Here is a 26,386-nt window from a genome sequence, read left to right as displayed (position 1 = left end):
ATTTGCCTCTGCTTGCTCTGACTCGGCTGCGTGTGGGTTAAGTCCTTATTGTTTTTTCCATTGACGTGTCCCAAGTCCCATGATAGTAACATGCCAAATTTGATGTTGCACTCGACTCAAGGGAATATTAAGGATGTGTGGCTCAATTTATAATGCTGAAGCTGTGTGTGTTATACAAGACTGTGTGTGCGTGTGTGTGTGTCTACCATTGTACCGTTTTGAGTGATTTTGCACCTCACTACACAAATTAATTTTTTAAAAATCAAAAGAGCTGTGAGGAACAAACAATAAAAACACCAAGCTATACTCCCCCCACACTCAACTCTCATTTACATACCTGCTTTTATGAGTTATTTGGGTCATTATATTTCAAGTTCAAGTAGGCCTATCGTAAATGGAGGGTCTTTAGTAGGCTATGAGTTGGATGGCGCAGCTAGAGAGCTAATGATATGCCCTCCCTCCCATCGGCGCCAATAGTCTAAAGCCTACATACAGTACATCTCCAGAACTCTGTTTGACGGTCGTCAGTGCGTTCTGCCTGACGCGCAGATAGTGGACTCAATCCATGATCAAAGGACCCTCCACGCGCAAAACATGTACTTTCTGTATGATGTGAGGTTTCACGACTTAATGTGATCATTTGAAAATGTTCCTACTTATTTGAATGTAATTTCACGCGTTTGTCATTGTTTAGTTTTTTTTCTCCTGGAGATGGGGTGCGCAATATCAGGCTTGGTACCAAAACAAGTCGGGGACGTGATTGACGATGTTCCCATTGTGCATCTAACTGACGAGCACAGGGAGATAATCAAAGAGACGTGGAAAGTCATCCAACAGAACATCGCGAAAGTTGGCATTATTATGTTTGTTGGGTGAGTACATTTTAACTCTAGCCTACGGGCTAAATTTGTTTCCATAGGTTTTAAGAAATTGCACTAAATCGAATGTCAAACATTGATTCGATTAATTCAAGTCATGAAATCTCTTCTAGCAGGTAATTTAACTGTTTTGTCATGAACATGAGTGGACACAGCAAATGTGTCACTTCACTGGTGATTGTATAGAACGTATAGTCTTGTCAAAATGAAATCAAGTAATTGTGTATGATCTTATACAATGGAAATACAACGCCCTCCACAAACGTTTGTGTTTTGGTCACATTTTCCATGCCTATGACCTATATTTATATAGCCTACATAATTTTCAACCATAGCCCTGTCTAATGAAATAAATGGACAGAGAAATAGTCTTACGTGTCCACACAACCTTTAAACGAACACAACACTATTGACAGTGGAACTCCGTTTAAGGTATCCTTCTTAAATTAAGCCATACAGAGTTGCCTACAATTCAAACGTTATCCTCCGGAAGAGGCAGGATATATATTAGAGCAAATTTATGGCTAATAACTCCAATGTACTGATAGAGGATAAACCAATTTTGTTGCAGAGAATGTGTAACGAAGGTAGCATCTTTATGAATGACATTGTAAACAACTACCGTAAAATGTTACACAAGCAATTAATCAAGGTGTATGGAGAAGTATGCCAATACAAAATTACAACCAACTCATCTCACCTCTGCCACAAGAATGGAAGAGGCAATTACTTACAAGAGAAAGAAATGAACTAGTTTGTCTGCCACCAATAACACATTTTAAATGGCTTACAATGACCAATATTGCCTAAATCATCAAATGTATCATGTTCACTAATGTTAAAAGGTTTGACAACTAGGCCTACAGTCTTAGAAAAAAGGCTTCCAAATAGAACAAATAGTCCTCGTAGTAGAACCCTTTTTGGTTCCAGGTAGAATCAAAAAGGGTTCCAAAACGGTTCTTTGGCCATCCCCATAGTAGAACCCTTTTTGGTTCCAGGTAGAACCATTTTCAGTTTTATGTAGAACCCTCTGTGGAAAGGGTTCTATATAGAACCCAAAATAGTTCTACCTGAAACCAAAAGTGTTTTTACCCGGAACCATAAAGGGTTATTCAAATTGTTCTCCTATGGTGACAGCCGAAGAACCCTTTTAGGTTCTAGATAGAATGTATTTTTCTTAGAGTGTATGCCGCATAAAGAGATAGTTGGGAACAGATTTGTTATGTCCCAATAACAAGGCATGATTGGCATCGGGTTTATAAACTGATATGTAAGACAACAATTGATCCTTTCATTTCTTTTCAATTTATAATAATATAATATGCCATTTAGCAGACGCTTTTATCCAAAGCGACTTACAGTCATGTGTGCATACATTCTACGTATGGGTGGTCCCGGGAATCGAACCCACTAGCCTGGCGTTACAAGCGCCATGCTCTACCAACTGAGCTACAGAAGGACCAATTTAAACTAGAATATTAAATTCTTGCTACAAAAAGAATGCTCAGTGTATGGGGCATTGAACAGTCAGAACGGTGCAGACTGCCACGAGGAAACAGAATCAGTACTGTTCATCAGTGGCTTGGTTTTGGAATCAGGTCCAGGAGTGGTTGTTATGTAAACATACACACACACATGATAATACGCACTATACCCACATGATAACATACACACTATACACACACGTAAACATGGATTTTGTGTTGTAGATATGTGGTAGTATGGGCCTTAGGGCACACAGTGTAGTGTGTTGTGAATTCTGTAATGAATGTATTATGTTTTTTAAAAAAATGATAACTGCCTTAATTTAGTCTTTTGTTAAATTCTATTGTATTGTTGTTGTTTTAATAAAAATATATAATTACTCTACATTGCAAAATGTAGACACCCCCTCAAATTAGTGGATTTGGCTATTTCAGCCACACCCGTTGCTGACAGGAGTCTAAAATCGAGCACACAGCCACGCAAGCTCCATAGACAAACATTGGCAGTAGAATGGCACAAACTGAAGAGCTCAGTTACTTTCAACGTGGCACTGTCATAGGATGCCATCTTTCCAACAAGTCAGTTCGTAAAATTTCTGCCCTACTACAGCTGCCCCGGTCATCTATAAGTGCTTTTATTGTGAAGTGGAAATGTCTAGGAGCAACAACGGCTCAGCCGCAAAGTGGTAGGCCACACAAGCTCACAGAATGGGACCGGCGCGTGCTGAAGCGTGTAAAAATCATCTGTCCTCGGTTGCAACACTCACTACCGAGTTCCAAACTGCCTCTGGAAGCAACGTCAGCATAAGAACTGTTCGTCGCGAGCTTCAGGAAATTGGTTTCCATGGCCGAGCAGCTGCACACAAGCCTAAGATCACCATGCTCAAAGCCAAGCGTCGGCTGGAGTGGTGTAAAGCTTGCCACAAGTGGACTCTGTAGCAGTGGAAATGTGTTCTCTGGAGTGATGAATCATGCATCACCATCTGGCAGTCTGATGGATGAATCTGGGTTTGGCGGATGCCAGGAAAACGCTACCAGCCCCAATGCATAGTGCCAACTGGTAGAAGAGGAATTGTGGTCTGGGCTTGTTTTTCATGGTTCAGGCTCCTTAGTTGCAGTGAAGAAAAATCTAATCGTTACAGCATATAATGACATTCTAGATTATTCTGTGCTTCCAACTTTGTGTCAACAGTTTGGGGAAGGTCCTTTCCTGTTTCAGCATGACAACGCTCCTGTGCACAAAGTGAAGTTCATAAAGAAATTGTTTGTCGAGATCAGTGTGGAAGAACTTGACTAGGCTGCTCAACCCCATTGAATACATTTGGGATGAATTGAAACGGTGACTGCAAGCCAGGCCTAATCACCCAACATCAGTGCCCGACCTCACTAATACTCTTGTGGCTGAATGGAAGCAAGTCCCCACAGCAATGTTCCAACATCTAGTGGAAAGCCTTTCCAAAAGAGTGGAGGCTGTTATAGCAGCAAAGTGGGGACCAACTCCATATTAATGCCCATGATTTTGGAATGAGATGTTTGACGAGCAGGTGTCCACATACTTTTGGTCATGTAGTGTAGATAAACAAATATATATTTTAGCTGTCACTGAGGACATTTGAAAATAGAACTTGAAGGCAACATACAATTTCATTTTTACTATGCCCCGCCCCTGTCAGAATTGACCATGGTTAGTGACTTTTGGCCTGAGGTCAAAGGTGATATTCAGATGGTGCTAGTGTCTAGTTGTCAAAAAAAATCACTGTCTAACTGGTGGCATCCCATTGAATTATGGATTGAATGCCATGATGCATGGAAAACATTCATTTATCATGCTCAAATAAGAACATGCTTATGTCTTACAGAAGGTGGGGTATAATTCCATATAAATGTAGGTGTTGGCTGAATTTAAAACAAAATCACATGTTATTTGTGACATGCACTGAATACAACAGGTGTAGATCTTACAGTGAAATGCTTAAAGCATTTTATTTTTTAAATGTGTCCTTTACCTCTCTACCAACACCTATGTTGCCCCAATGTTAAAATACCTACAGTAGGTGCCTGTTTACAATAGCTCAGGGTATGCAAATATTATCTTCAGTTATGATGGAATAAATGCAAAAATATATTGTTTATTGCAGGAGCCAAGCATCAAAATACATTCTAATCAAATAAATGGTGGCTACCTTCTGAGTTTTCCTGGGCCCATATTTATAAAGCTACTCAGGGTAGACTGATGATCTAGGATCCATTACAACTTTTTGATCATAATGAATAAGATCACATGGACAGCAGTGACCTGATCCTGGATCAGCACTCCTTATCTGAGATACATTATGGTTTATAAAAGTTTTGCAAATAAAGTGCATTTTTTTGGTTTACTGGATATTTATACAGATAAATCTCCCTTCCTTTAATCGAAATTAAACAAGTACATTTAAAATCTATATACCTTCATGTTCACAAACAGAATATTCTCATTCATATTGTCCGTTTCAAAATATTTGATGGCAAAGTCCAACATCACAATGCAAATCTCGACTGTATTACACTGTCACGTTGTCAGTGGCAACCAACCTATCATTTAAACCATGATCTCTGTCTTCATAATACAACCAATTTCAAACCTCAAACCGAAATCTACCTCCCTCCCTACTGAAATACCACTAAAAATAGGACTAACCCACTCCCCCTCTAAAAAAAACAACAACATTGATATGCAAATCTTCACTCCCTTTTCTCTACCTTTCAGCATTTACCATAGGTCTGGCTGTATCCCAAATGGCACCCTATTCTTTATAAAGTGCTCTGGACAAAAGTAGTGCACTATGTCTGGACGACGGTGCCATTCAGGACATAGTCTGTCTGTTCCTAATGAGTCAATCAATGCAAAAAAGGGACAGGGAATGCAACCAATAAACTTCTTCTGAGGCCCATTTAAACCCCAAACACGAAGGCTGTGCTGATAAGGCTTTAATAGGCTATTTATCAGTGGCCCTCGCCATATCAGTTAGGCCTTTAATGGGCTCTGTCTGTGGACCGAGCTGTCAGCTGTGGCATGGGGCCTGTGTGATGTACCCATAGGTAAGTGTCATGCTATACATCACACAGCCATCCATCCACACATTGGGGGTTGTGGTGTTTGTGTATACTGGATTCTGTAGAGGGGTAGAGGTGTACTGCAGAAGGTTGAGAATTGGACGTTTTATGAGGCGAGAGATTGCAGCTTGAAAGATTGGTTGGTTGGTGGGTTGCTGGCTGACAACATGCGGCAATAAAGATGGTCATTTCGGCTACTGTCTTGAGATGTGGTACATTGGACAATATTATGAGTGAGAGGGCGAAGTGGAAAAAAATGGCTTTGGCTTTTTTTGAGAAATCCCATTTCTCAAACTTTGAAAAGTACTGATATCCATTGATGTCAGACAGTATAGGTGATGTATTGAAGATTCAAAATGACTTACCGTTCTAGTCTTAGATATAATAGGAATGAAATTTAGCAACTCAAAGTGAGACTCCCAGTGTGGTTTTAAGTCACATCTTCACAGGGACAACAAAACAGGTGTGAATGAAAAAAAAACACTTCATCCAGAAAATCTCAAGTGATTCAATAAATTGAAACTAGTTCAGTGGAGTTTGCCCTCTCTTCCTCTCTCCCTGTAGTGCTGTACATTGAAACTAGTTCAGTGGAGTTTGCCCTCTCTTCCTCTTTCCCAATAGTGCTGTACATTGAAACTAGTTCAGTGGAGTTTGCCCTCTCTTCCTCTCTCTCTGTAGTGCTGTACATTGAAACTAGTTCAGTGGAGTTTGCCCTCTCTTCCTCTCTCTCTGTAGTGCTGTACATTGAAACTAGTTCAGTGGAGTTTGCCCTCTCTTCCTCTCTCTCTGTAGTGCTGTACATTGAAACTAGTTCAGTGGAGTTTGCCCTCTCTTCCTCTCTCTCTGTAGTGCTGTACATTGAAACTAGTTCAGTGGAGTTTGCCCTCTCTTCCTCTCTCTCTGTAGTGCTGTACATTGAAACTAGTTCAGTGGAGTTTGCCCTCTCTTCCTCTCTCCCTGTAGTGCTGTACATTGAAACTAGTTCAGTGGAGTTTGCCCTCTCTTCCTCTCTCTCTGTAGTGCTGTACATTGAAACTAGTTCAGTGGAGTTTGCCCTCTCTTCCAGTGGAGTTTGCCCTCTCTTCCTCTCTCTCTGTAGTGCTGTACATTGAAACTAGTTCAGTGGAGTTTGCCCTCTCTTCCTCTCTCTCTGTAGTGCTGTAAATTGAAACTAGTTCAGTGGAGTTTGCCCTCTCTTCCTCTCTCTCTGTAGTGCTGTAAATTGAAACTAGTTCAGTGGAGTTTGCCCTCTCTTCCTCTCTCTCTGTAGTGCTGTAAATTGAAACTAGTTCAGTGGAGTTTGCCCTCTCTTCCTCTCTCTCTGTAGTGCTGTAAATTGAAACTAGTTCAGTGGAGTTTGCCCTCTCTTCCTCTCTCTCTGTAGTGCTGTAAATTGAAACTAGTTCAGTGGAGTTTGCCCCTCTTCCTCTCTCCCTGTAGTGCTGTACATTGAAACTAGTTCAGTGGAGTTTGCCCTCTCTTCCTCTCTCTCTGTAGTGAGTGCTGTACATTGAAACTAGTTCAGTGGAGTTTGCCCTTCTCTGTAGTGCTGTAAATTGAAACTAGTTCTGTAGTGCTGTAAATTGAAACTAGTTCAGTGGAGTTTGCCCTCTCTTCCTCTCTCCCTGTAGTGCTGTACATTGAAACTAGTTCAGTGGAGTTTGCCCTCTCTTCCTCTCTCTGTAGTGCTGTAAATTGAAACTAGTTCAGTGGCGTTTGCCCTCTCTTCCTCTCTCTCTGTAGTGCTGTAAATTGAAACTAGTTCAGTGGAGTTTGCCCTCTCTTCCTCTCTCCCTGTAGTGCTGTAAATTGAAACTAGTTCAGTGGAGTTTGCCCTCTCTTCCTCTCTCTCTGTAGTGCTGTAAATTGAAACTAGTTCAGTGGAGTTTGCCCTCTCTTCCTCTCTCCCTGTAGTGCTGTATGACAACAGATGCAAAAACGTGTCACGTGACCTGTGACGTCGTTGGATGCAGACCTCGCTCTTCTTCGTTGCCAGTGAATTTATAACCGAACGTAGCAGTCATAAGAGAAACTCCTGAGCGGAGTTCCCACATCCGGTTTTCAGCTGAAAAATAGCTAAAGTTTAAATTGCTGTATCTCTGAAATCCAGAACGTTCTTGTTGGCAACTATCATTATTTTAAGTAGCCGAATGCCGCAGTCGTGGAGATGGGTAATAACTGAGCATGGGCCCTCTCGGGGGAATCCCTGCTACGTAGAAATGGCACATTCTTCCCTTATTCACAGATGTAACTCTTTTTCAGCGGAGATGTGAAGACAGCGTTACCCATTAGTTATACAAAGTAAATAACAACCTACAAACATGTCTGACGACCAAATACTCGCGAGTGATGAAGATAACTACTGGAGGGGCTCCGAAGTTATCGTCGAACCGTATTTATTTGAGCCTGAGTATTCAGACAAAGAATTGAGGCAAATTGAGGCCGCTCTAGGCTTTTAAAGCCGCAGCAGCAGCTGGACCACAGCCCCAACCCATCCCCAGGATCAACACAGAATGGTGGTGCAGCTGTGGCAGATGCACTCCAATGCCGACAGATGAATGTTTGTGCTGCAGAGAATTCGAATGCTGCGTTACTACAATTCTTACAGAAATGGAGCAACATAGTGCTGAGGAGCAGTTAGTTTGGTTTTACAAGCACAGGGGATTTTTCTGCCCACATAAACTCTGGTGTCCTGAAGAAGAAAAAAAATCTGTGTTCCAGAAACTAATTAGAGATGCAACCCTGGGAAAAATGGACAGTTATCCAATGAGTAAATAGCTCAACTTTACTTTATTGAATGATCGTATACCATAAACCTCTATGAGCATTACTGGGTTTACACTGAGTGTACAAAACATTAGGAACACCTTCCTAACATTGAGTTGCACCCCCTTTTGCCCTCAGAACAGCTTCAGTTCATCAGGGCGTGGACTCTACAAGGTGTCCTTTGGGTGGAGGACCATTCTTGACATACACAGGAAACTGTTGAGTGTGAAAAACCCAGAAGCGTTGCAGTTCTTGACAGACTCAAACCGGTGCGCCATTCAAAGGCACCTCAATCTCTTGTATTGCCCATTCACCCTCTGAATGGCACACATACAGTACACAATCTCACAGGAGGTTGCTGACAGGAGACACATGGAAACCACGTATTTAATGTATTTGATGCCATTCCACTGATTCCACTCCAGCCATTACCATGAGCCCGTCCTCCCCAATTAAGGTGCCACCAACCTTCTGTGCAATCCATGTCTCAATCATCTCAAGGCTTAAAAAACATTATTTAACCTGTTCTTTAACCTGTTTAACCTGTCCTATTCTGCAATGTTTGGTGACACAATCTCTATTGTCTCCTCAACCCCTCTGTCATAAATAGATAAGGCACATACGCTAACTTGTAGATCACTTAGGTCTATATGTCTACAAGAACACCTCGAACTTCAAGGATCAGGCTAAGCTTGCTTTGTCACTTTCTCTTCTCAAACACGCGTCTTTGTTTTGGCACTGCGCCAGATCCAGTCCATGGAAATACAGTAGTAACAGCTGTATCTTCACATCCATCGCTGTTCTGTCCCCATCATTTCAGATGATCTCGTTCCTATGCATCGTCACTGAAATGCTTGCTACACACACACAGGCGATGTAAGGTTGGCCGCAGGACTATTTACATCATATCTACCACTTTGAATTGCAACTAACCATTTATCTTATGCATCTCTCCATATGTTTTATGGGAAAACAGTGACATTTGGTACCCTATTTCCTGCAGCCAGGGACAGATACCAGCTCGCTCTTGCTGCCTTCTCTTTTTCCACTTTGCGTAACTAACTTTACCTGCGATACGCCTAACTCTTATCAACTTTCACACCAGCTCCTTCTCCCCACCTCCCAAAAAGTAATATGTGAAGCCAATCAAAGATGGGTAACCAAAAGTAACATGGGCTATATGTGAAAGTCTTCCATTTCCAATCAATGCATGACCAAGTGAAAACTGGATATTACACTTTCTCTCAAGCTGAAAAGTGAACAATTGCAAAGTTGAGCTGTATTGTGTTAAGCTAAAAGCGGGCAAAAGAGAGGTGTTAGCCTGGATATCTGCCGAGGTCAGAGTTAACAGAGAGGCAGTGGTAGGAAATATTGACTACTTGCAAAGGGTTCGCAAACATAGAAAGAGGTCCTCAGAAATAAATACCGCGACGTAGATACAGAGTGTATGAGGGGATCAGTTAGAGCAAGGCACTAAGCTTCATCACTCATTCATGACAAGCCAAGTTCCTCGCTACATCTATTGTCATTATATCACCAAAGACAAATGCCAACCTTAATGTAATCAACGGTTACGCTGCCTGACAAAAACTGCTGGCTGGGAAGAAAACATAGAAGATCAATACACTTAAATAAATAGGTCAGTGGAAAAAGGTGGAAAATAGGAACTTGAAACAATCTGTATTTACCTTAACCTGATCTTCTGCCATCATCATGAGACGAACCTCTGGATGAGTCACCTAGGTTGCGTTCCAAATGGCGACCTATTACCTATAGGGACCAGAGCCCCATTTGTCAAAAGTAGTGCACTACGTAGGGAATAGAGTGCCATTTGTTACGCATCCATAGAATCTTGAAACCAAACAAATGTGACTCGTGCTTGGTGTGAAGGACGTGCTTGGTGTGAAGGACGTGCTTGGTCTGAAGGGCGTGCTTGAGTTCATTAGCAGAGGAAAGGTGGTGGTAAGCTCACCATGGCCTTTACAGCTTCAGCCCTCGCAGCACAGCAGGGCTTCTCTATAAGGAGAGAAGATTTACCCAATGGCCTTTTCTTCAGCACAATCAGGCCTATTCTAGTTTAAGGAGAATGGAAAGATTGTGTAGGGTCAAGTTCATGCTAAGCAATGTCATTCAGAAGCTCCAATAATAGTAAACTGCGAGGGCTTTATTTTTTTTTAAAGAGGGTGTCATTTTGGCCCATTTGGTGTTTCAAACAACATTGTGTAAGGATCACACTATTTGGAGCATTTCTTTGTTATTAAAAAAACGTGTTTAATATTATATGTAGAATATAAAGACCATGAATTGCCATATGAAATACATTTGAACTAGACTGACGGCCAGTCTTGGACCAGGCTACATTTGAACTAGACTGAGGGCCAGTCTTGGACCAGGCTACATTTGAACTAGACTGAGGGCCAGTCTTGGACCAGGCTACATTTGAACTAGACTGAGGGCCAGTCTTGGACCAGGCTACATTTGAATTTGAACTACACTAAAAAAGTGCAGTTTAATAATGAGGTTTGTGGTGGACGTTTCCTCCCAAAACCATCGACAAGTGTACCCATCCCCATAACCCAATTTAAATTGATGTGATTAATCAATGTTATGGGGGGCGGAGGGTTACTTTGACACTCTTGTATGACTCGTCCCTGTGCCAAAGAACACTAAGGTAACCTGCCTAAATGACTACCGACCCGTAGCACTCACGTCTGTAGCCATGAAGTGCTTTGAAAGGCTGGTCATGGCTCACATCAACACCATTATCCCAGAAACCCTAGACCCACTCCAATTTGCATACCGCCCCAACATATCAACAGATGATGCAATCTCCATTGCACTCAACTCTGCCTTTCCCACCTGGACAAAAGGAACACCTATGTGAGAATGCTAGTCATTGACTATAGCTCAGCGTTCAACACCATAGTGCCCTCAAAGCTCATCACTAAGCTAAGGACTCTGGGACTAAACACCTCCCTCTGCAACTGGATCCTGGACTTCCTGATGGGCCGCCCCCAGGTGGTAAGGGTAGGTAACAACACATCCGCCACACTGATCCTCAACACAGGGCCCCTCAGGGGTGCGTGCTCAGTCCCCTTCTGTACTCCTTGTTCACTGATGACTGTATGGCCAGGCACGACTCCAACAACATCATCAAGTTTGTCGACAACACAACAGTGGTAGGCCTGATCACCGACAACGATGCGACAGCCCATAGGGAGGAGGACAACAACCTCTCCCTCAACGTGATCAAGACAAAGGAGATCATTGTGGACTGCAGAAAAAAAGAGGGCCGAGCACACCCCCATTCTCATCGACAGGGCTGTAGTGGAACAGGTTGAGAGCTTCATGTTCCTAGGTGTCCACATCACCAACAAACTATCATGGTCCCAACACACTAAGACAGTCGTGAAGAGGGCACGACAGCCTATTTCCCGTCAGGAGATTGAAAAGATTCGGCCTGGGTCCTCAGATCCTCAAAAGGTTCTGCAGCTGCACCATTGAGAGCATGACTGGTTGCATCACTGCATGGAATGGCGACTGCTCGGCCTCCGACCTCAAGGCACTACAGAGGGCAATGCAAAAGGCCCAGTACATCACTGGGGCAAAGCCTCCTGCTATTCAGGACCTCTATACCAGGTGGTGTCAGAGGAAGGCCCTAAATATGGTCAAAGACTCCAGCCAAGCAGTACAGGAGCACCAAGTCTAGATCCAAGAGTCTTCTAAACAGCTTTTACCCCAAAGCCATAAGACTCCTGAACAGCTAATCAAAGGGCTACCCAGACCCCTCTATTACGCTGCTGCTACTCTGTTTATTATCTATGCATAGTCACTTAAACTTTACGTCAATGTACATATTGCCTCGACTAACCGGTGCCCCTGCACATTGACTCTGTACTGGTACCCCCTGTATATAGCCTCCACATTGACTCGGTACTGGTAGCCCCTGTATAAAGCCTCCACATTGACTCCGGTAACCCCTGTATATAGTCTCCACATTGACTCTGTACCGGTACCCCCCTGTATATAGCCTCCACATTGACTCTGTACCGGTACCCCCCTGTATATAGCCTCCACATTGACTCTGTACCGGTAACCCCTGTATATAGCCTCCACATTGACTCTGTACAGGTACCCCCTGTATATAGCCTCCACATTGACTCTGTACCGGTACCCCCCTGTATATAGCCTCCACATTGACTCTGTACCGGTACCCCCTGTATATAGCCTCCACATTGACTCTGTACCAGTACCCCTGTATATAGCCTCCACATTGACTCTGTACCGGTACCCCCTGTATATAGCCTCCACATTGACTCTGTTCCGGTACCCCCTGTATATAGCCTCCACATTGACTCTGTACAGGTACTCCCTGTATATAGCCTCCACATTAACTCTGTACCGGTACCCCCTGTATAAAGCCTCGCTATTGTTACTTTACTGCTGCTGTTTAATTATTTGTCACTTTTATTTGACATTTTTTACTTAACACATTTTTCTTAAAACTCCTTAAAGAATTGTTGGTTAAGGGCTTCTAAGTAAACATTTGGCACTAGCCTTTAAGGCAGAGTTGCAAAGAAAAAGCTATATCTCAGACTGGCCAATAAAAATAAAAGATTATGATGGGCAAAAGAACACAGACACTGGACAGAGGAACTCTGCCTAGAAGGCTAGCATCCCGGAGTCGCCTCTACTGTTGACACTGAGACTGGTGTTTTGTGGGTACTATTTAATGAAGCTGCCAGTTGAAAACGAGACGCTCTAATGTACTTGTCTTCTTGCTCAGTTGTGCACCGGGGCCTCCCACTCCTCTTTCTATTCTGGTTAGGGCCAGTTTGCGCTGTTCTGTGAAGGGAGTAGTACACAGTGTTGTACGAGATCTCCAGTTTCTTGGCAACTTCTCGCATAGAATAGCCTTCATTTCTCAGAACAAGAATAGGCTAATGAGTTTTAGAAGAGAGTTTTTTGTTTCTGGAGATTTTGAGCCTGTAATCGAACCCACAAATGCTGATGCTCCGGATGCTCAACTGGTCTAAAGAAGGCCAGTTTTATTGCTTCTTTAATCAGAACAACAGTTTTCAGCTGTGCGAACATAATTGCAAAAGGGTTTACTATTGATTAATTAGCCTTTTAAAATGATAAACTTGGATTAGCTAACACAACGTGCCATTGGAACACAGGAGTGATGGTTGCTGATAATGGGCCTCTGTATGCCTATGTAAATATTCCATTAAAAGAATCACCCCTTTCCAGCTACAATAGTCATTGTTACAGAACAATATATATACCACACACACACACACACACACACACACACACACACACACACACACACACACACACACACACAGTATATTTATTATTCACTATTATTAACCACTTGATAAAACACAAATTAACCCCATACAACATAGATTAGGCCCTTGATAAAACATAGATTAGGTCCATGATAAAACATAGATTAGGTCCATGATAAAACATAGATTAGGACCATGATAAAACATAGATTAGGACCATGATAAAACATAGATTAGGACCATGATAAAACATAGATTAGGACCATGATAAAACATAGATTAGGACCATGATAAAACATAGATTAGGACCATGATAAAACATAGATTAGGTCCATGATAAAACATAGATTAGGCCCATGATAAAACATAGATTAGGCCCATGATAAAACATAGATTAGGCCCATGATAAAACATAGATTAGCCCCATGATAAAACAGATTAACCCCATGAAACATAGATTATCCCCTTGATAAAACAGATTAACCCCATAAAACATAGATTATCCCCTTGATAAAACAGATTAACCCCATAAAACATAGATTAACCACATGATGAAAGAGATTAAACCAACAATAAAACATAGATTGGACATCGCTTCCAAAGCGCAGTTGTGCATTTGAAACCCATAAAGAACGAAATCTGTATTTTCTCCACTGTGTTTTAATGGCCTACAGAGCAATGTTTGTGAATCTATTAAATCGCGACCTTGAGTGTGCTCACAAGTGGTGTCCGTTGTCATGGTAACAGGTTGTTTGAGACCCATCCAGAATGCAAAGACGTTTTCTTCCTGTTCCGAGACGTGGAAGACCTGGAGAGGCTGCGGAACAACAAGGAGCTACAAACTCACGGCCTACGGTCAGTGACACCCTTCGCCTCCTCCCTCAACCTCCTCCTATCTCCCTCCTGCCATTCTACCTCCTCCTCTCACCCTCTCATCATCACCCACTTGTCAGATCCCAGATAAGCTCTGAGCACATCCAGAGACGCCAGTGTAGAAGCTGTGAGGACGGTGGGCCCCTTATTTCTTATTGTCTTGGTACATTGACAACACAGCCAACTAGATTCAGAGATGGGGTGAGTTGCACCAAGAGATTGCATTTTTTTTGTAGAGTAAATTAATAAAGTTGGGTCTAGGAAGCACAGCTGTTTGTTTGTTGTGTATTGGGATCCCCATTAGCTTTTGCAGAGGCAGCAGCTATTCATTCTGGAGTCCACGAACAACACAAAACATGACAAGCAACAATCACTGATAGACAAGGACAGTCACACACATTTATAATACAACGATGTACGAACAAACAATTATACAAACAATAAAACTACAAAAATGATGTGTGTGTTAGTGCGTCTGTGTGTGCGTGTTTGTTTGTGTGTTTAGAAGCTGGTTAGAATATGAGATGGCACTCCACAGACATGCACAGAATACCTTACTGCATTCACGTGATAGCCAAGTTTACAGTGTAGTATAACTAGTATAATCTCATCTAGTTTCGAGTGTCGTCATCGTCAAACAAATTGGTAAAATGGCGCTGACGGATGCCGCCTCGAGCTCATACAAAACATTGCAGGTTTCTACTTTTTCTAGTGTTTTTCCTCAAATTGTATTACTTGTTTCGTGCAATACTTCATAAACCCGGGCAGAACAATTGGAATATCAATCCCCACCGCTCCCCCCCTCTGAGATTTTCACTGTACCGTGTAATTACAGTACACCTGCAACCCTGTACATGTGACTATTAAACTTTTAATCTAAATCTAATTTAATATGCCTGTTCTTGAGGTGAATGTGAGTGGACTGATATCACTTGTACCTGCTGCATCCCTGGCAAAAAGGAGACATTTAACCCAGTGTCTGTTGTCTACGTTCCCTCACAGCGCTGTGCTTCAAGTATTGAGCTGTTTCTGACTTCAAGCCTATCAACTCCCAAGCTAGTTAGCAGGGTGCGCGCTAATAGTGTTTCAATCAGTGACGTCACTAGCTCTGAGACCTTGTAGTTGTTCCCCTTGCTCTGCAAGGGCCGCGGCTTTTGTGGAGCAATAGATAAATGTTTCGAGGGTAGCTGTTGTCGATGTGTTCCTGGTTGGAGCCCAGGTAGGGGCGAGGAGAGGGACGGAAGCTATACTGTTACACTGGCAATACTAAAATGCCTATAATAACATCCAATAGTCAAAGGTATATGAAATACAGATGGTATAGAGAGAAATAGACCTATAATTCCTATAATAACTGCAACCTAAAACTTCTTACCTGGGAATATTGAAAACTCATGTTAAAAGGAACCACCAGCTTTCACATGTTCTGAGCAAGGAACTTAAACGTTAGCTTTTTTACATGGCACATATTGCATTTTTACTTTCTTCTCCAACACTTTGTTTTTGCATTATTTAAACCAAATTGAACATGTTTTATTATTTATTTGAGGCTAAATTGATTTTATTGATGTATTATATTAAGTTAAACTAAGTGTTCATTCAGTATTGTTGTAATTGTCATTATTACAAATAAATAAATAAACAAACAAACAAAAATGTCCGATTAATCGGTATCCGAGTTGAAAAATCATAATCGGTCGACCTCTAGACTAAACACACACGGATGAAAGCTACGTTTGCTACCTCCAGCATCAACTTCAGTTGCTTCTTAGTATGACATGTTTTTAAAGGCTCTCTGGTCTCTTTCTATGACCGAGGTAGAAAATCTCTTCTTTCCTTGACTGTCTATTCTAAAGTACTCAGACTATGACTTGGTGGCATGGATACTGAAGAGTTCCTTGAGATCTTCTGATGATGAAATATTTCTGATAGCTCGGTTAATTGAAGCGTGGTGCTAGTATGGGGAGGGGCATGTAACAAGCTACAGTCAAGTCTTTATCTTACAACCTAGACATGTGTACTGTGCATTTACCTATTTAGTTGTAACTGCTGGAGAGCATGGTGCATCTAACCTGACCAGCATTATCATGAGGTACACTTGGTGCCTTCAGGAACACAAACACACGAGTGTCTGCGCTAGTCAATCAGTTGCTAATGCCATAAAACTAAACAGATGTCTCATTCTCCCTTCCATAAATGTCCCTTTAGCTAACAACACAGAAGCTTGCTACTTTGCATTGCCCAATGTCACGGTTCGACTATGTTAGTGTCTGCCTTTCTACGTCTGATCCTGTCTACCTCTGACAATGGTGTTTTGTTCCATGTCTTGAAGGATAATGCACTTCATTGAGAAAAGCGTGGCCAGACTTAATCAGATGGAACGACTGGACCAACTGATCCTAGATCTGGGCAAAAGCCACTATCGTTACAACTCCCCTCCGAAGTACTACATGGTAGGTGCTCAGTCTGTCCTACTCTGTAGGTTTTCTGGCTAATGTGATCTTGTCCACGTGATCTTGTTCCTTTATGACCTTAAAGGCAAAACTAATCCTAGATCAGCACTCAAAATGTTCCATGACTAGAAAATACGGTTCCAGTACTACCGTTGCTTAACAACAGAGCGTGGACTTTCACAGAACAATCATCACCACAGACTAGGGATGTGTGGAGATTTTCTTGCAATCCATCCAGCTTTAATCTTCTCTGTCTAGATAATAACTGCACGATAACGTAATGGAAAATCTGGCTTGCTATTTTGCTGGATGTTGGATCATCAGATAATTCTGAGTCTATTGCTCTCTGTTTATCAAACATTTATGACCTTCCAGGGCCCTAATTATGTCCTTTGGGTTTATTCCAGTACGTGGGGGCAGAGTTTATTCGAGCCGTCCAGCCAATCCTGAAGGACAACTGGACCTCAGAAGTGGAGGAGGCTTGGAAGGTAAACAGTTGATGGGAACATTCCCATCCTAGCTAACAACCATGGTGTGACGATGACCATGAGCCGCCCGTCTGTTCCTTTATCTATGTGGAGAAGCTATTTAACGGTTAAAACACTACTTTATAAGGCCTTAAAATGTCCATCTGGGATTGGGACATGCAGTTTTGGACTTTTAAATTAAATTGAGTTTATTTAGCCATTGAGTCTTGAAAAAATATAACATATTCATGCCTCATAGGCTTAGTTAAACTGTCGTACCCCATCAGTACCCAAAATATAAGCTTGCTTTACTCAATTTGTAAACAATGTAATTGTTAAGACTATAGCTTTAAAATGTTTTTAAACCATAGAGATCCTATTAAATGACATGTAATTAAGTGTTTAAAACTATAATTTTGATTGCATGGATCGTCTGTCCTTGGATACATAACGCATTTCTTCTGCTCTATCTCTCAGCCATTTACCCAACAAAGTAGCAGGGTGTCGGCTTTGTGGTTGTTTGAGTGCCAGATTGCCCTTTTGAAATATTACACAATTCTTTTCTGACTATTTGTACTGGATTGTGGGTAATTCAGTAACGTTGCAACAATGGTTATTGACATGTGTAGTTGTAGAATATAGTGGTAAATATACCCTCCCCATTTCGACCTGTTTGCTTCCGTTTGGTTTATAGTGAATACACCAGTAGAGGCTGCTCAGGGCTCGTAATAATGGCTGGCATGGAGCAAATGGAATGGCATCAAACACATACGAACCATGTGTTTGTTACCATTCTGCCGCTCCAGCCGTTACCACGAGCCCGTCTTCCCCATTTAAGGTGCCACTAACCTCCTGTGAAAACCTGCTTTTCAGCACATCTGTAGGAAAAGACTCAAAGCAATCTGTTCAATACACCCAGAAAACATTTCAAACTGGTTGATTGCTGAATACATGTGCCATTCGCCCACTGTCCTACAGTGTTAAGTATATACTCTGAAGAGCTGTGGTGCTTGTTGAAAGTGCAATAGTATCATTTAATGCTGCAATGTGTAACTTTTTGGGCAACTTGACCAAATTCACATAGAATGTGAGTTATATGCCATTCTCAGTGAAAGAAAGTCTAAGAAGTGGTATGTGTTCTATTTCTATGCTTCCCATTCTTACATTTTGTTTTTGCATCTTTTACTTTCAATTTTGTACACCAGCTTCAAACAGCTGAAAATACAATATTTTGGGGTTATTGAAAAGAACGGTTTAAACGGTTCAATGATTCTTTACACCATTTTTGTTTTGTCACAAACTGAAATTAGGGGACTAAGAATGTTTGCTACCAGGAAATGGTGGAGTTTCTGCATATTGTACTTTCAAATAGCACAGGAAAGACCTACAGTATGACAGTGACCTCTAGTGGATTGACTACATAAATTGTAGGCAATGTGAATTGTGAATGAGGGTTTAATATTTTCCTGAAAATCAAGATATTTTCCTTCCCGAGAAAATTGCAAGAAATTACCAGGCATCCTAGTATTCCTGTTCAAACAGGAAGTGCTATTTAATATAATGCCAGTGGAAAAAAATCAGGCATGATTATACGGTGGTCTAAGGCACTGCATCTCAGTGCTAGTGGTGTCACTACATTCCCTGGTTCGATTCTAGGCTGTATCACAACCTGCTGTGATTGCAAGTCCCATAGGGCGGCGCACAATTGGCCCAGCGTCATCCGGGTTAGGGTTTGGCTGGGGTAGGCTGTTATCGTAAATACGAATTAGTTCTTAACTGACTTGCCTAGTTAAATAACAAAATATCACTGTAAATGGATAAATGTAGCCTAGTGTTTAGAGCGTTAGACTAGTAACCGAAAGGTTGCAAGATCAAATCCCTGAGCTGACAAGGTAAAAATGTTTTTCTGCCCCTGAACAGGCAGTTAACCCACTGTTCCTAGGCTGTCATTGAAAATAAGAATTTGTTCTTAACTGACTTGCCTAGTTAAATAAAGGTAAAATAAAAAACATGTGAGCTAATAGTAGCAGAGATACAGCACCGTGGACAGTGCTGGGGTTGATCAATTGCCCTTGAATCTAAACCCGCCGTGCGCTCGCTTTTGTTAGTGTAACATCATGAAACAATGTTGCAAATCCAGCTAGTTTGGAGATTTGAACATAGCGGTGGGATTGGGGGGGGGGGCTGAGGTGCTGCCAACCCCCCTGAATAATTACAACAAAAAATAAACTAATGTTCTCACAAAAGCAGTGCACTGTTCTTGTATTAGCGGACCGATATAGCCGTCTGTAGCGCAAGCTAAACAAATGATCTGCTGAATCCCCCTCTCTCCACTTACCTCACTATGTTGGGGGTGTAGGCCTGCATGTCAGAACAATCCTACACGTCCTCCAATCACCGGAACATGTTATTGTGCCCTTGTAGATTTAGCATTCTGCCTCGGTGGCATTTCTTTTAGTGAAGCTTTGCCATACAGCAGAAGTGTAAAGGAATGAGCGTTGATGATTAGCAGATCAGAGACGGCTGTAGTAGAGAAGACAAATTTAAACATGACATATAATTTAACAGCTTCATTTCACGTCACACTGTTCATAGAAATAATTCATTATAATTGACCGGTTTCTCTCAATTATTTATCTCAAGAAACAGGTTTCTCCGTAGCCCGGTTCCCGTTATTAAACCCTGATGTGAATATGGTTGTAGGCCCACAGTTATCTACTTTAGCTATCTCCTTTTCTCCATATCCATTTCTCACTATGAGAAAAATGTTTCACCGTCTCATAGGCATACAATGTCACCTTTGTAAGCTATTTACCAGATGTAACACACTAATTGCATAAATGTACACCACTGTGGTCGTGTCTACACGCTTACATTGCGACTTCTGCTATCAGATTACAAACATCGCATTGAAAAGAGGGGTCTAGATGCACAAAAGTCGCTTTGTGGTCTGTTTGTGTTCAGATCAAGCTGACCACTTCAGGAGGTGGTCAGGGATGCATTGTGTGTGAATTTATTATTTGACCCTGCTGGTCATCTATGAACATTTTGAACATCTTGAAGATCGATCTGGCTTTAATGGCCATGTACTCTTATAATCTCCACCAGCCAGAAGATGACTGGCCACCCCTCAGAGCCTGGTTCGTCTCTAGGTTTCTTCCTAGGTTCCTGCCTTTCTATGGAGTTTTTACTAGCCACCGTGCTTCTACATCTGCATTGCTTGCTTGCAGTGGGCAGCGGCATCAGAACTCCTCGCACAAGTCTCCTAAAAACTAGTTTTTTTGGGACTGAACAGCACATTTTCATTATAACATTGAAGGAAATATGTTCCTAGCGTGTGAGGAACATGTTTGCTGGCCTCATATTATTATTATTTTTTGATTGGCTAGAGTAAGGCTAACCCGTTTGCAATCTCTTTAGCGTTCGTTGAAAGCTTGCTGGCTAGTTAAAGAGGTTAGCTGGCTAGTTAGCTACTGGCATCAGTTGTTGTGTTACTATCATATCTGGCCTATTCCACCATTTTGTAGAATGCATACTGACATTTGAATATAGAGCGGGATAAAGAATCACACTGTGGACCCGGTAGACACATCTAAATGTCAGTGTAGATGCATGATGCGTTCGGAATACCATGATCAGAATACCATGATCAGAATTCTATGATCAGAACTCCATGATCAGAATACTAAAGCTGTATGAACTGTCAAGTCTAGACACAGCCTTGGATCAGGAGAAGTCCTATCACAAAACACCTGGGCCTGAATAGCTGTAGGCTAGGGAATGATGGATGAAATTATACAAGATAGGCATCTTCAGACATAGACCCTACATACAAATGATGCTTCTGGAATTTCAATTAGCACTTGAGACTGAATCTTGTACTGTACTTGCTCTTGTCTCAACCAATGAAATAGAGACAGAAAGACGCCATTTAGTAACACAATTGCACTGAACAAAAATCTAAACTCAACAGGTAAAGTGTTGGTCCCATGTTTCATGAGCTGAAATAATATATCCCAGAAATGTTCCATACGCACAAAAAGCTTATTTCTCTCAAATGTTGTTCACAAATTTGTTTACATCCCTGTTAGTGAGCATTTCTCCTTTGCAAAGATAATCCATCCACCTGACAGGTGTGACATATCAAGAAGCTGATTAAGCAGCATGGTCATTACACAGGTGCACCTTGTGCTGGGAACAATAAAAGGATATTTTAAAATGTGCAGTTTTGTCATAAAACACAATGCCACAGATGGCTCAAGTTGAGGGAGCGTGCAATTGGCATTCTGACTGCAGGAATGTCCACCAGAGCTGTTCCCAGAGAATTATAATGTTAATTTCTCTACCATAAGCCATGTCATTTTAGAGAATTTGACAGTACGTCCAACCGGCCTCAAAACTGCTGATCAAGTGTAACCACGGCAGCCAAGGACCTCCACATCCAGGATCGTCTGAGACCAGCCACTCGGACAGCTGATGAAACTGTGGGTTTGCACAATTGAAGAATTTCTGCACAAACTGTCAGAAACTGTCTCAGGGAAGCTCATCTGTCAGCTCATCATCCTCACCAGGGTCTTGACCTGACTACAGTTCGGTGTCGTAACCGACTTCAATGGGTAAATTCTCACCTTCGATGACCACTGGCACGCTGGAGAAATGTGCTCTTCACGGATGAATCCCGGTTTCAACTGTACCGGGCAGATGGCTGACAGCGTGTATGGCATCATGTGGGTGAGCGGTTTGCTGATGTCAATGTTGTGAACAGAGTGCCCCAGGGTGGTGGTGGGATTATGGTATGGGCAGGCATATGCTACGGACAACGAACACATTTGCATTTTATCAATGGCAATTTCAGATACCGCAATGAGATCCTGAAGCCCATTTTCGTGCCATTCATCCAACGCCATCACCTCATGTTTCAGCATGATATTGCACGGCCTCATGTTGCAAGGATCTGTATACAATTTCTGGGAGGTGAAAATGTCCCAGTTCTTCCATGGCCTGCATACTCACCAGACATGTCACCCATTGAGCATGTTTGGGATGCTCTGGATCGACGTAGACGACAGTGTGTCTAGCAACTTTACATTTCCATTGAAGAGGAGTGGGACAACACTCCACAATCAACAGCCTGATCAACTCAATGCGAAGGAGATGTGTCACGTTGCATGTAGCAAATGGTGGTCACACCAGATACTGACTGGTTTTCTGATCCACTCCCCTACCTTTTTTAAAGATACTGTATCTGTGACCAGCAGATGCACATCTGTATTCCCAGTCATGTGAAATCCATAGATGAGAGCCTAATGAATTTATTTCAATTGGCTGATTTTTGAAATTGTTTGAAATTGTTGGATGGTGTGTTCAGTGTATACTGTAATATCTTGAATAGGCTGAGCTCAGGCTTTTATCTCCAGGATGTTTAAGGCCCTTGCCCTCATAGTTGCAGGCCTTTATCAGCTTGGCATTTAGCTATAAGAGCACATTTGTAATCCAGCAGAGTTGTGCTGAAAACATGTTGCCAGTATGATGTTTTATTTTTCTGTGTTGTTATTCACTAAGTAAAAGGCTTTTTTTGTCTCCATTAACAAGAGCACCAGGAACATCCAGGGGGAAAACTGAAAGCCCTGAGCATATTCAATGTTGTGCTGTGTTAATGGGACAACAGAGTTCAGTTTTTGACTAAAATTCATTCGGACATCTCAAAAGGACTGCCATGTATACTGTATACCAGTGGTTCCCAACCTTTTTCGGTTACTGTGCCACCAACTGATTTTTGCTCTGCCCAGAGTACACCTGAAGTAACCCCTCATGTGCATTTTATCAGTAAGCCTATGGTCTCATGAGTCTTCTCATGTACCCCCTGTGGATAGGACAAGTACCCCCAGGGTCCTAGTACCCCTGGTTGGGAACCACTGCTGTATTTACCCTATAATAGAGCAGTAGATGTCTATTCCATGTCTTATGTGTTGACCTTCATGTTGTCCCACAGACGTTGTTCCTGTACATCACCAGTATCATGAAGCAAGGCTATGTGGAAGAGGAGAAGAACCAGAGGAACACCATGGCCAACACCAGGAGAGAGAGACCAGAGAAGAGGCTCAATGTCATCTAGGAGCAGCCTACTCTCCAGTCAACTTGTACAGTGCATTCGGAAAGTATTCAGACCCCTGGCCTTTTTCCACATTGTGTTTCATTACAGCCTTATTCTACAATATATTAAATAAATAAAAACATATCATCAATCTGCAAACAATACTCCATAAGGACAAGGCAGAAACCGGTTTAGAACTTTGTGAAAATGTATTTAGTAAAACAGAAATACCTTTACATAAGTATTCAGACCCTTTGCTATGAGACTAGAAATTGAGCTCAGGTGCATTCTGTTTCCATTGATCATCCTTGAGATGCTTCTACAAATTGAAGTCCACCTGTGGTAAATTCAATTGATTGGACATGATTTGGAAAGACACACACCTATCTATATAAGTTCCCACAGTTGACAGTGCATGTCAACCAAGCCATGAGGCCGAAGGAATTGTCCGTTGAGCTCCGAGACAGGACTGTCCTTAGGCACAGATCTGGGGAAGGGTACCAAAAAAGCTTTAAAGGTCCCCAAGAACACAGTGGCCTCCATCATTCTTTAATGGAAGAAGTTTGGAACCACCAGGACTCTTTGTAGAGATGACTGCCCGGCCAAACTGAGCAATCGGGGGAGAAGGGCCTTAGTCTGGGAGGTGACCAAGAAACACGATGGTCACTCTGACAGAGCTCCAGAGTTCCTCTGTGGAGATGGGAGAACCTTCCAGAAGGACAACCATCTCTGCAGCACTCCACCAATCAGGCCATTACGGTAGAGTGGCCAGACAGAAGCCACTCCTCAGTAAAAGGCACATGACAGCCTGCCGGATTTTGCGAAACGGCACCTAAAGGACTTTCAGACAATGAGAAACAAGATTCTCTGGTCTGACGAAACCAAGATAGAACTCTTTGGCCTGAATGCGAAGCGTCACGTCTGGAGGAAACCAGGCACCATCCCAACTGTGAAGCATGGTGGTGACAGCATCATGCTGTGGTTGTTTTTTCAGAGTTGGGACTGGATGACTAGCCAGGATCGAGGGAAAGATGAACGGAGCAAAGTACAGAGAGATCCTTTTTATTTATTTAAAAAAAAATGTTTTACCTTTATTTAACTAGGCAAGTCAGTTAAGAACAAATTCTTATTTTCAATGAAGGCCTAGGAACAGTGGGTTAACTGCCTGTTCAGGGGCAGAACGACAGATTTGTACCTTGTCAGCTCGGGGGTTTGAACTTGCAACCTTCCGGTTACAACGCTCTAACCACTAGGCTACCCTGCCGCCCCCACTAGGCTACCCTTGCCGTCATCCTTGATGAAAACCTGCTCCAGAGCGCTCAGGACCTCAGACTGGGGCGAAGGTTCACCTTCCAACAGGACAACAACTCTAAGCACACAGCCAAGACAACGCAGAAGTGGCTTCGGTACAAGTCTCTGAATGTCCTTGAGTGGCTCAGCCAGAGCCCGGACTTGAACTGAATCGAACATCTGTGGAGAGACCTGAAAATAGCTGTGCAGCAACGTTCCCCATCCAACCTGACAGAGCTTGAGAGGATCTGCAGAGAAGAATGGGAGAAACTCCCCAAATACAGCTGTGCCAAGCTTGTAGTTTCATAACCAGGAACAAGGGTGTAATTGCAGCCAAAGGTGCTTCAACAAAGTACTGAGTAAAGGGTCTGAATACTTATGTACATTTTTTATTTTTAATACATTTGCAAAACATTCTATGGGCTATTGTGTATAGATTGATGAGGGTGGAAAAAATAATTGAATCCATTTTAAAACAAAGCTGTAAAGTAACAATATGTGGAAAAAGCCTAGGGGTCTGAATACTTTCCGAATGCACTGTATATGGATTCATTAAAGTATAGGCCAACACTACCAGGGTCGTATTCATTAGGGCATCCAATAGAAAATGTTTTGAAATGTTTCGCAATGAAACATTAAAATGAGTGTTTCCTATTGGACAAGTCCCAGGAAATCCCTGCATATTTCAGTCTGTTTTCTTCCATTTTCTGCCTAATGAATATTACCCAGATGTCTGCTAGATGGTGCGTTCAAAACAACTGGGAATGAATCAAAAGCTCAGACGGGGAAAATTTGTGACGTCAGTGATCTTCAGGTTGGAGAAGTCAGAGCTAGCTCTAGGATGATAATTCCGATTGGATGCGTTGGGTGTCTGAGAGATTATAGCCTCTAATTATTTAACCATGAATGTGCACTTTTCAAAATATATCTCCAGTCAACGTTGTTGCTAGCACGTGCACCCAAAATATAGCGTACCCTCTGGGTTAACTTGGTTTGAGTTTACGAAAACAGATTTAATACGACTACTAGTGTCATCCCAGATGAGGAATAAGACACTATTTCGGAGCACGTGTAATGTTTGCCAAAGTACAAAGTAATTACACACGCACTCTACACACACATACACATGGATTTTGTATTGTAGATATGTGATAGTAGAGTAGTGGCATGAGGGCTCCCACTTAATGTGTTGTGAAGTGTTATTGAAATGTACATGTCATGTAATATTTGTAATTGTATAGAACTGCCTTAATGTTGCTGCACCCCAGGAAGAGAATGGGATCCTTAATCAATACAAATGACTAGTTGTTACACAGGAGTTAGCTAGTTAAAATGAAGTGTATCTTGAGGAGTAATTACTTACACAGTACATTACCCGTTCTGACAACCTTGCCATTTTTTATGTTTCTGGAAGTGCCATCCAAGTCAGACAATAAACACACTAGTGCACCATAGAGCACATTATTTTCTTTAGAACTATAGAGGAGGAGAAGTAAAAGTAAACTACTTAAGTAGTACTTAAAGATTTGTGTAATTTCAGCCAGTAGTTTTGAAAGTGGAGCTCATGAGCCAAAAAAGTGGTTCCCGTTATTTGTGTACCGCGTCATCAAATTGTGCCCTACGTCATCAATGTCGTGTGATATGTTACGTCCTGCAAAAAATAAATAATAATATTTGTGTTTGTGGAA

General features: G+C 42.0%; 1 protein-coding gene across 2 annotated transcripts; it reads left to right on the top strand.

Moving 5' to 3' along the window:
- The first annotated feature begins 479 nt into the window (after window positions 1–479).
- Window positions 480–26,386, top strand: LOC118381290 (cytoglobin-1-like). 2 transcript variants are annotated; one of them, XM_035768248.2, is made up of 6 exons: window positions 480–612; window positions 695–872; window positions 14,269–14,376; window positions 16,727–16,847; window positions 17,255–17,335; window positions 23,307–26,386. In XM_035768248.2, exons 2-6 carry the CDS (start codon window positions 712–714, stop codon window positions 23,427–23,429), a joined length of 594 nt encoding a protein of 197 aa, XP_035624141.1. In that variant the 5' UTR covers window positions 480–612; window positions 695–711; the 3' UTR covers window positions 23,430–26,386. The 2 variants fall into 2 exon arrangements, with proteins under 2 accessions (XP_035624141.1, XP_035624140.1); XM_035768247.2 differs by having other exon boundaries at window positions 494–872.

This window comes from Oncorhynchus keta, chromosome 19 (genome assembly GCF_023373465.1).
Source record: "Oncorhynchus keta strain PuntledgeMale-10-30-2019 chromosome 19, Oket_V2, whole genome shotgun sequence".
Classification (NCBI taxonomy): Eukaryota; Metazoa; Chordata; class Actinopteri; order Salmoniformes; family Salmonidae; genus Oncorhynchus; species Oncorhynchus keta.
This window is presented reverse-complemented; position numbering and strand designations above follow the sequence as displayed.